This window comes from Natator depressus, chromosome 9 (assembly GCF_965152275.1).
Source record: "Natator depressus isolate rNatDep1 chromosome 9, rNatDep2.hap1, whole genome shotgun sequence".
In the NCBI taxonomy this organism is placed as follows: domain Eukaryota; kingdom Metazoa; phylum Chordata; order Testudines; family Cheloniidae; genus Natator; species Natator depressus.
Window position 1 is genome coordinate 9,491,390 of NC_134242.1, and position 11,815 is coordinate 9,503,204.

Consider the following 11,815-nt stretch of genomic DNA (forward strand, 5'->3'; position numbering starts at 1 on the left):
TGTGATGCATGTGTTCTTCACTAGGTAAAAAGGGAATGTTCTAATGTATTTCAGATAGAAACACACAACTCTCCATTTGCATTTGTGTGTTGTTTCCACTTCGTTCCTGTCATCTTCAAAATTTCTGCAGATTTCTCTCCAGTGAGGAGGGCTAGCTCAGAGTCTTTTCAATGTCCAGCGATACTGTTTCTTCACCCAACCCTAGGATTTTCAGATTAAAACACTAACTGGATCCCAGACAGGATATGGAGAGGCAAAATGGTGTAGTGGATTGAGCATGGCACTAGAAGCTAAGAACTCCTGCACTGTATTCCTCGCTCTTCCATTGTGACCATGAGAATTTTTAAAGTCACTTACAGCTTATCTAACACCCACCGAAATCAATGGAAGGACTTCTATTGACTTAAGTGACCTCTGAAGTCTGTTTTCATCTCTCTAAGAAGAGAAGAATATTTACAGTTATACATTAGAGGATTAAAATGGCTGATAATGGCTAGACAGGTAGCAAATTGTGATTGCTGTTTGATGATTGACTAAGAATTGCACATGCACCTAGTGTGTGCTATGCCACCATTTTTTGTTAAATCACCACCTCCTACCCTCAAGTCTACTTCTGTCCCTCATCCATTTATTATGTCTTATCTTACAGATTGTAAGCTAATTGGACCAGGGACTGTCATTTACTATATATTTATACAGTAACTGACAATGGAGCCCCAGCCTGCTTCAGGCCTTTTGGTGCAACATAAATATTTAATAACAATAACATCATCATCATCATAATTAATAATAAATGTTAATAAAGTGATTTGAAGATATAAAACACTACGTAAGTGCTAAGCGTTCTTATGTGCTTTATTTGTAATACAGTAAATGCAGCATCAACTGTTTGTGTACTTGGCCTTCTAGATAAATTCTCACCGTTTGCATCCAGCAGTGGCAGAAGAATAAATATATCCTACACCAGAAAACTGACTCTCCTAGATGGTGAAAACAGTAAGTGACTAGCTGTGGGTAACCTGCTTATTTCAACATGCACACACACACAAAGTTGTAAAGATTTGGAAGAGGGAAGAGCAAACAGATGTAGGAAAAAAGTTTATTTAAGATTGATTGGGGAGGGGAAACCCATAAAGATCACATACTCCAGTCAGCGTTTTTAAAGATAATGGTTAATTCCACACTCAGATTCCTGGAGACACTGGCCAGATTTTTTTAAAAGTGTCCCTAAATTTAGGATTCTAAATCCATATTTAGACACCTCAGTAAAGGATCGAATTTTCTTAGGACTTAAGCACCTGCAACTCCCACTGACTTCACTGGGTTATGGATGGTCAGCACCTTTGAAACACTAGTCAGTTTATTCAGGTATCTAAATATGAATTTAGGAACCTAGGGTTAGGCACCCAGCTTTGAAAATTTTGCTCTAAATGTCAGGACAACCTTCTACGAGGTTTGCTGAGCTAGTCTAACAGTTTTGGTTGGCCTTCTCATTTGGAAATTTATATTTATGTTGAAAAAGATGCTCTGAACTCTGTTTTTAAGTTTAATTTTTCTCTAAGTCAAGTAAATCTTGTTATTTTTTTTTTAAATATTTTATTAAACAGATGTGGACATAACTATAGATTACAATCATGACGGTTCATATAACATGCAGGTAAAGTTCTGTTTTCTCATACTCTTTAGTAACTGATCTCATCATAATGATGAGTAAAGTTAATTTACTGTATGTCTCTTATTAGATATAGGCTGGCTGCATCACCTATTATTAATGTTGCCCAACACTTTTCATTATAAAATCCTTTTTTCAGTTGCTTTTAACTGTGCCAGACTTATATGTTTGGTCTGAAATTTTCCATGTCGGGTGTCTGCCTCATGCTTATATATATATTTTTTTTTTAATGTTTCAGCCAAAATGATTGTGATTTCTGAGGATGAGGCTAAGGAAAAACATGTTGTCTGTCAGTCTTATCTTCGAATACTCTCTCTCCCCCATGCTTTGTAGCAGGGACTTGATATGTGGCGGAGGGGAGGCCTGTGTCAGAAATGTACCTTTTGCCATCCTAACAAAAATCCAAACAAATTTGGCCAAATTATAAACCTTTGAAAAACCTTTGGATAGCACATGCTCAGTAGAGACTTCTTATGTTTTCGCAACTAAATTCCCTGAAGTTTCTGTCTAGGGCTAAGTAGCATTTTCCCTGCAATGGCAGGTCCAGGCAGCTGAATGGAAAGCAAGGAACCTGTCTGTCCTGTGCTTTCAATGACCTCCTCTGCTGGGCCCAAGCAGTGTGCGGGAGGAAACTGCCTCATTTGAATGCACAGGGAGCAAGAGCTGAACTGGTGGAGAGAAAATGGGAACAAGGAGCCTGGTGTTGTGGGGTCGGGGAAGACTGGGACTGGAGGCTGATGGGATGGGAGAGGGAAACTGGGACTGGCTGAGGAAGGAGACTGAGACTAGGAGCAAGGAAGGGAAATGGTGAGTGCGTACTGGGAGCCTGTAGGTGTATGCTTAAATCAGAGGGGGGCTGAGAGGGAGATTGGGACTGGCTGGGCAAGGAAACTTTGACTGAGAACCAGTGGGGTGGGAGGGAAGAAGATAGAGGGAAGCTGAGACAGTTTTGACAAGAAGCTGGAACGTGATGGGAGAGAAGCCATGAGAATAAATAAAGGTTTAGAAAACGTGCCTCAGTAAAAGGCTCAAGAAGCTCACTCTATTTAGTTTATCAAAGAGAAGATTAAGGGGGATTTGATCACAGTCACAGGGCTCTTCAGTCTATCACACAAATATATAACGAGATCCAATGGCTGGAACTTGAAGCTAGGCAAATTCAGATGAGAAATAAGACTCAAATTTTTAACAGTGAGGATAATTAACCATTAGAACAAGTTACCAAGGGTTGTGATGCATTCTCCATCACTGGAAATTTTAAAATCAAGATTGGATGTTTTTCTAAAAAATATGCTCTAGTTCAAATAGCAATTAATTCAGGGAGGTCAGACGAGATAACCACTATGGTCCTTTCTGGCTTTATGATCTTTGAAACTGGGACTGGCTGGGAAAAGAGATTGGGACAAGGATCTGGGGAGGGGACGCTGAGGTTGGATGAGGAGCGCGGCAGAGAGATTGGGCCTGGGAATCAAATCAGTGGGGGGTGGAGAACATGAGTGGGTGAGACTGGAAGGGTGCAGGAGAGAGACAGATTTGATGAGGGGCAGAGGGGAACTAGGAATGTCTGGACAAAAAAGGTTGGAGGAGAGCAGAGTAGGACAGGGAGTCCAGAGAAGGACGTTCAGCGAAGGAGACTGGGACTGCAATGAGAAACATGATAACTGGAGACTGGGACAGGGTTGGCAAGGAGAATAGGACAAGGAGCTGGGGTTAAGGAAGTGGGACAAGGAAAGATTAGAGAAAATGGGGCAGAAGAGTCAGTGCCCACTAGAGCAAAATCATCTCTAGAGTCTGGAATGTAATCCAAGATTCCTGAGTCTCACCATTCCTGTGCTGTTAAAGAACATTATTAAGGTTGCAAAGCATTCAAAGTTAGGTTTGGCCCTTTTGCATATGCTGTATGACATAGTCTTCAAGTTCATAATCATAGTGGGATAGCCACTCGGTCAACCTTATTTTAGGGTGCACAGAAGGGTTATTTAGTGGATTCTGTATCTCAAGACCACACATTTTAAGAATCCACGTGATAACACTCTATCATTGTTGAGTATTTTGAAATGCCAACATTTCACCCCTCCCTCACCACCACCCCTCATAATCAAGAAGAGTTCACATTGTTACTGCTCATTTTAGGGCACACCGCCTATACTCTACCGAGGGCTCGAGGCGTGACCTAGTCAATTTAGGCACCCCCACCCTTTCCCTTCCAAGGGCTCAGGGTGTAAGGTACTTATCCTTACGCATGGGGCTCAGGAAGAAACCTGGTCAATTTAAGTACCTGCCCCTGCCCACAGGGCTCTATGGGTCTGTGGACGCTTTTCCCAGGGAAAGAGCCTTGCACAGTTGTGCTCTAAATACCTATTTATTAGCAGCACACACAGATCACGTATATCAAGTGAATCGCTAATGGTCACCACTCCCAATATACAGACAAATTTCACCCGATAGCCAGTCAGGATCCATTCATCTGGGGGTTCCCAGCAATGCCTCTACACGTCACGGTCGTGCAGAGGTCAGAGTTCCAGCAGCTTGATGTTGAACTGCTGTCCAGAAATGGTTCCCAAAGAGCATTGTTCTTTATATACATTATATAGGTAAAAGTCGGTACCTCCTTCAGATTTACTAATCCTACCACATTATCCCGCACTCCTAAATAACAAAATATTTAACCAATTCCATACTGGCACCTAGGTGTCGTCCTTGTTGCCCAAGTTTTTTACATTTGTATCTTTCAGGCCCAAATTGTAACTTAGTTGTGACCTTCTCTGTTTATGCAGACAGCATAAAAACACTGGTTAGAGCTTGTTTTACCGTTTATTGAGTCTCTTTCTGTATCCTTCCTAATTTCCTAGTGCTGGGTATGTCTACTTTGCAACCTTGATGGTTATAACTCTCGTTAGGGACATTCCTGAGGTGGGAGTGCTTTATCAGCAGCAGAACATTGTTTTTTTTTTTTCAATTTTAGTGGTGAACTCCCTGAGTTTTACCCAAGACTGGTTTAATATGGAGGGGTGTGGGGGGACGGGGAGTGTTGTTCAGGTCTCAGGTCTATGACATGATTTGGGGCATACAAAATCAAGGCAGTAAATTGAGGCAAAATTTAAGCCATTCTTACATGGTTTTATCACAAGCGAACACTGAAACAAGTGTGTGTTCTCTTTTTCACTCTTTAGACATGATAGATTCTCAAGGCTCGTGGAACATCTTACAGACTGCTTCTGTTCTATAGCATGATCTTTAATACAAATGGAGGCAGCTAAGCCAAGTTCCTTGAATAATTAATAACCTAATATTAGAACAGCAAATTGCTGAGTCCAGGTTAAGGATTTAAAGAAAGTAAAACCTATGGAATGAGAACAGTATATGTTCATTTTTATGTCCATTTCCAATACCTCTGCACATCTAGGCCTTGAACAAGTGTGATCTCTTGGCTCAAGAAGTTAATTTTAATGCAATTAACATAAGAACAAGACTGAGAGAAACTATTGTTAACCAATAAATATTTTCATGTATACAATTTTTCATCTTTAGCATACTGGAAAAGTACAGGATTAGCATCTCTGAAAAGTTAAATCCTCTATGTACAGAACAGGGATAGCATGCTAGAAGTACTGTAAGATTCCCCATGCTGTCTCACCCCTGTTGCGGAACGATCACTTAGGAAGAGGAGGGGCACCAGATTGAACAGGCTGTGGAGACTGAACCAATCTCTAACCTTTCTGCTGTGATTCCCAGCAGTGGCGCTACTTATTTCCTGTAGGAGTGGAGGGTTATTTAATCGGGACACCTGTCCATTTGGAATTGGACTGAGACCATCATCTTACTCACGTGGAATATCAAACAGCCATCATATGGTAACTACTTTGGGTTACTATCAACCTTGGCTGGATTGTCATTAATGACCAAAGACTTCTAGGCATAAATTATCCAATTTGAGAGTCTGATTCTACAGTGCTTCCGTAAATTCGTTTAGAAGTTTTGTCTGTGAAATTTTCCCTAATCCAGGAGTTCTCCTCAGAACCTCCATTATCAGTATTCCTCCTTCAAGTGCAACCTTCGTTTTTGTCTTCTTGCTTATCTAACTTTGGCAGAGCTACCCATCAGCGTGGGCGGGAGAAGGGGGAACGACAACGACGAATGGTACTTACTATGGAGAGTAACTTGTATCCCTTCCCAAGGGTAGTTCATTCAGCATACAAATCATTCTTCATAAACTAGGATTTCTTTCTAGCAATTTCTTGTGAAACTTTTTTTCCCAAGAAATTAACCATGTATATGTTAAGCAAGCCTTTGTCCCTTTATGTCACCTGGGAGATAATAGGGTCACGAGCGCTTAGGTTCTCTAGAGTTACTGAAGAAATTAATCTGTGCTTACTGTGAGGAAAACCCTTAAAAATCAAAACAAAACACAGGGAAAAAACTACATGGTAGAATATAACTGAATATTATCCACATCACACTGGTGTGACTAAGGACATTTAAATATATATGTTAACACTTGAATGCAAATGTTTACTATCATGTCCATTTATAACAATGATTTTTGTCCTGGAAATACTATTCTAAAGAGAGAATGCAGTGTTATATTCAATCATCAGCAACAGGGTTTAGATATTTGCTAATACTGTAACATTTAATTTCTATGACTATAAATGCTCCTTTTTATGACTACAGCATAGCATTTAGGCTTACTGGGTCATACAATACAGACAGAACGGCCTTATCCTGCCTGTATAATCAGTTTGGCCATTCTTTCTTCTTAGCCCTGAGTACTGAAGCACTGGGCATTTTCCACTGCTGAAACCCAATGGAGATAGCTTCCCCCATTTTCCACAATGCACTGATACAAACCCAGTTATGCAGCATAGTAGGTATAGCCGCACAAACTGAGAATGGGAGAAAAACTCCTTTGCGGACACAAATTGAACTATGTTGCTTGTAACCCATTAAGGTAATTGTGCCGCTGATTGGTTACAAAATTACAGTTAGGCTCTGTGCCTATAACATCTTTTAACAGGAACAACTGTTTTTCAGATAAAAGATAAAGCTTTCCATGTTTCCGGAGACATTTCTAATGAGGGAGATTCGACTTACCTGAGATGTACAGTAAACGGGAGTGTTTGTAAATCTAAGCTGGTCATTTTGGACAACACTATTTGCCTCTTCTCACTGGTAAAGTTTCTTTTTCATCATCTGAGATTTAAAATCCCAGCTGAGGGGGGTAAGCAGGAGTGTGAAATGGAGTGTTGTGGACTTAGACAGGTGATCTTAAATTTAGGGGGTGAGATGTGTCACTATTTCAAATTTTTATAGCAACCCATAATCTTCAGATCCTTGCTAGATTTATAACTATAATTAATTATCATTAATTTATAATTGTAATGTACTTCATTTTTAAAATAAAATAATGAAAAATAAAAGTAATCAAGATGGAGCTGGAGGAGGAGAACTCCAATTTAGCCTTGAAAAATAAATTGAGATTAACATGACAATTTACTTTGGCATTCTCTGCATTGCATTAGCAGTAGTACTTATGAAGAAGAAATGTCCCAGCTTCCATGGTAATGCTGGTCCGTTTTTTCCAGTAAACGTCATTAAAGGAAATTAAAATTACTTTGTGATAAATGTCATGTGAAATCCACATGAATAAACAAACTACTTAATTACTTAGTAACAAATTTATTAACTTCTGTCACTATAAACATAAATCAAGGTTTGTACCAGTTGTAATGTGTTATGACATTAACTCAATCTTGATTTATTTACTTTTCTGTAGAAAGGCAGTGCACAAATTGGGCTTCCAATACCTAAATACTTATCTGGAGCGAGTGCAACAGGAACTCAAGGAGGTGCTGTAGCACCTATGACTGGGACAATTGAAAAGGTGATTGTTACAAATGTGGGATGTTTCAGAGTAACAGCCGTGTTAGTCTGTATTCGCAAAAAGAAAAGGGGTACTTGTGGCCCTTAGAGACTAACCAATTTATTTGAGCATTTATTTGTCTTCTGCAGTTTCCACAGTATGCATCCGATGAAGTGAGCTGTAGCTCACGAAAGCTTATGCTCAAATAAATTGGTTAGTCTCTAAGGTGCCACAAGTACTCCTTTTCTTTTTGCGAAATGTGGGATGGGGAGGGAAAAGGAAACCTTTTTGAACGTCTCCTACATAGCCAGGTTCTAATAGGTTCTGCGGTAGGGGAAGCATGTCAGTCCTGAGGCTGCCCTGGCTCCTTCCAGTTGGGGAAAATTCCTCGGTTTGTTCACCTGTACAGATGTTTTCTAGACTTCCTGGTCTTGTTTCTACAGAACACAGGAAGAACGCTTTTAAAATTCTAAGTATTTGGCTAAACTTGCCATTTTTAATTAAATTTCTTCCTTTTAATATGGCTTTTCAGCCACATGTCCCTACAGCTGAAACCTTGGAGGCTCTCTGATCTATTCCCTCATGGCAGATAAGCCTACTGAAAAGGATCAGTCTAGAAGATGCCTTTATTATTCAGCTCTCCTTTAGCTTTTCTCTGAAGGAAACTTTCACCTCTTTTGCTAGCCAGATATCCAGGTAGAAATCCTGTCCAAGTGATTTTGATTGTATGGACATACATGATTTTTCAATCCTTGCTTGCTTTGAATTTGTAGATATTTGTGAAAGCAGGGGACAAGGTACAAGCTGGAGACCCACTAATGATTATGATAGCTATGAAAATGGAGGTGAGTGACATTAAAAGGGTTTAATTACTGAGAAGAAAAACGAACAAACTCCAGTGGTCCTGAAATGAATCCAGGGTTGGTTTATTGGAATATTGTACAATTCAGTCTTGTTTCGTCATCAACACCACTTGAAATATTGAAAAACTAATACATTATCTGACTGGATTTCAGAGAATTATGTTTACTGGTACATTATTATCAAAGAATATTTTTATCTGTAATTTTTGTAAATGTTCATTTTGTTAGCTCTTTAAATGCCTCAGAAATCAATCGTCCATTATTTTCAATACAAAACCATCTTTCATAATCTGGATGTTTTACTTTATTTTCTCTCACCGTGATTTAAACACATGATATTATTACCTACAGTTGCTTTATGCTGAAATTCAGCAAGCAGTGATTCTCTCTCTAAATATATACCCAGCGTTTTCTTGTGTGTAATCCTGTTGATTATTGTTTACATAAAGCTTTACAGAGAGTAGACTAAAGATTCTTTGTAAGAGTCAACATGAAATGTAGCAGTATGTGGGATGTTCTATCATGTTTTGTTACATTTCTTGGCATTGGCTAAAATTGCCAGCACTATCCCAGTTTCTGTAGTTTGAGCTGGTTGGGTTTGGATTTATTTTTACAGTGCAGTGTATGGGAGCTGAACTAAATAATGGAACAGATTTAAGCTAGTGTTTGAAATAATTTATAAATTTTGATAACGTTGTGTAAAATCCTGCATGCTGAGAAAATTAATTCATATTTAAAATTATTAAAACTTATTTTGGTAATTGTGTATCTCTGGGTGGTTGTAACATTGGTATCCGTGTTACATATGTGGCTCTCTGTGTCTTTCATTGACAATTTACCTACATTTTTGTGGTCCTATTTAAAATAAACAGGTAAATTGCAAAAATAGAAAGAGGTTTCAGAGTAGCAGCCGTGTTAGTCTGTATTTGCAAAAAGAAAAGGAGTACTTATGGCACCTTAGAGACTAAGAAATTTATTTGAGCATAAGCTTTCGTGAGCTACAGCTCACTTCATCGGATGCATTCAGTGGAAAAAACTGAATGCATCCAATGAAGTGAGCTGTGGCTCACGAAAGCTTATGCTCAAATAAATTTGTTAGTCTCTAAGGTGCCACAAGTACTCCTTTTCTTTTTTAAAAATAAAAGAAGTTAATTTAAATGAATCCTTGCTAAGATATAAAAAATTATTTGTTGTTTGGATTATTAGACTAATCCTATTTAGAAACTATCAGTGCAACAAAAGATACAATGGAAAATTAACATGATATAATAATATGAGCCAAATTTGGACTTGGTGTGTAAGCAGCTGGTAATCACATCTTAAGATAGCCTAAGATCTGTTAAATAAAAACATTTCCTATCCACCAAAGAAAAATATATTAAATACATCAGCAGAGTCCTTTCAAAGGAACTGACCTGTTAAATGGTTAACATTGTTGGACTAAAATTGAGTTCTTTTAACAGATATCTAATTTATTTTTAGAAAGGAACAATGAAGCAAAACAAGATGGAAATAGCTGTGCTTCAAAATGTAACCCCAAATAGTGTTTTGTTTTCTTCTCCAGTTAAATATTGAAGAGGAAAGACCAAAGTAACTTGAAAATGAGGTTCTTTCAGGAACAAAAATAACATTTTAAAAGAATGAAATGTATCAAAAGAAGTGGCAAATGTTGATTTGATCTAATCTCACCTCTGCTCAGTATTTATATGGTTGATTGTACTAAGATGGAGTTGTTATTAAAACAAGAAAGAAATTTTTAAAATATTCTATTGATTTATCTATGCACTTGTTTTTATGCAGCATACCATAAGGGCTCCAAAGGCAGGAATAATAAAGAAGGTTAATTACCAGGAAGGCTCTCAGGCCAGCAGACATGCTCCACTAGTTGAGTTTGTGGATGAAGACATGGAATCAAAATGAACTCCAAGGAAGGTGCTATTTTTTGCTTTCTTGGTTTTCTCCAAGAAGAAGGTGTCTTGTTCAGCATTCCATGGACATAGTTACATTGCAGATTATATCCACTTCCCCTAAAAACGGAGCATTACTGAATTGTAATAAAAGTTAAACAGCTAAGGGTCTGATCCTGCAATCCTTAATTGCTCAATAGGAATTTTACACTACATTTGCCCGATTAATGACTGCAGGATATGACCTTAAATTGGTATTTACAGGTGTTTTTGTAGTGATTGGAGACCAGCTTCCAAAGTATTGCTTCTTGCCTACTCTGTCATTATGAGCTGCCATATTTTTTCCCTTAAACTTTCCTACATTTCAGACTCCTTGTAAGGCAATTTGAAAGCTGACAGTGATAGGCAAGTTTAAATGAGTGCATAATAATAATATCATCCTTACTGAGGCAAAACTCCCATAAATGGCCTGAGTTTTGCATGCAGGATTGGTCCCATCAAATACTTTGAAAATCTCTGATAAAAGGTGTTGTAGAAGGGAAAAGAAATATTATTGCTATATTAATCAAAACTGAATCTGTTTTCAGGATGGATTATTTTATCTTGAGAGCTCAGATTGTAATACAGAAAGACTGTACATGTATTTAATATTAAAATGTTTGTGCCATAATAAAATATGTATTTTAAAATTCAGATTACTTATCCCATATCTCTTCATGTTTGTCTGCAAACCTTATATGTTGTTCGTTTGCCAGAATGTGTTGTTCCCAAGATCATTATAAAGATATGAAATGTCAGACTGATGACAATACTGATTGCTACTTTCATGTGTACATTTTTTTCATGAAGAAAAATGTGTGGTTCTTTTATACACAAATGCAGTATAAGTGAGGGAATACTACATACTGGCTATTTATTTTTAACTTGTTGATGCTGAACCCCAAATGCTTAGGGAAAGGGAAAGGACACTTTATTAATAAAAATGCCCATTTTAATTATTAAAACCTTTCAAATTCCTTTCACGATTTATACAGTGTGAAGTGCTTTTTGTCATATGAACTTTCAGGATACTGTGTAAGTGCCCATTGTGGTTATCTGGCATGATTTGAACTGTAGACAGGACAATATAGTTGTTATAGAACCGTGTTAGAGAATCACCGTACTCATGATGGCTCTAATCCTGCAGAGATTTCTCAGGGGTCCAGGTGCTGGCCGTCTGGCTCCCTGTTTAAAACTGGACTATGGGAGCAGGAACTGTAACTGGGGGCCAAGGGTTGGAGTCAAAGTCAGGAGCCAGGAACCAGAGCCAGAATCAGGAGTCAGGAACCAGAGCCAAGACTCAGAGATGGGAGTCAGGACCAAGGAAGGGGATGTAAGCTGGAGCAAGGCTGGATCCTGAGCAATCACAGCAGCAGGCCTAGCGTTGAGCAACCAGTGACCTGCTGGTGAGCTAAAAGCAGGCCTGCTGGCTCTCTTCAGCCAATCAGGTGGTCTGACCGCAATCCAGCTG

The 11,815-nt window shown here is 38.5% G+C and overlaps 1 protein-coding gene across 3 annotated transcripts in view; it reads left to right on the plus strand.

Annotated features, from left to right (window-relative positions):
• The window catches only part of MCCC1 (methylcrotonyl-CoA carboxylase subunit 1), a 35,256-nt gene extending 23,995 nt beyond the window's left edge, over nucleotides 1–11,261 (plus strand). For all 3 annotated transcript variants that reach the window (XM_074963482.1, XM_074963483.1, XM_074963484.1), the window contains 6 exons: nucleotides 910–996; nucleotides 1,608–1,657; nucleotides 6,707–6,844; nucleotides 7,449–7,556; nucleotides 8,309–8,380; nucleotides 10,199–11,261. In XM_074963482.1, the coding sequence (XP_074819583.1) occupies nucleotides 910–996; nucleotides 1,608–1,657; nucleotides 6,707–6,844; nucleotides 7,449–7,556; nucleotides 8,309–8,380; nucleotides 10,199–10,318 (575 nt within the window). In that variant the 3' untranslated portion in view covers nucleotides 10,319–11,261. The remainder of the gene's footprint in view (nucleotides 1–909; nucleotides 997–1,607; nucleotides 1,658–6,706; nucleotides 6,845–7,448; nucleotides 7,557–8,308; nucleotides 8,381–10,198) is intronic.
• The last annotated feature ends 554 nt before the right edge of the window (nucleotides 11,262–11,815 follow it).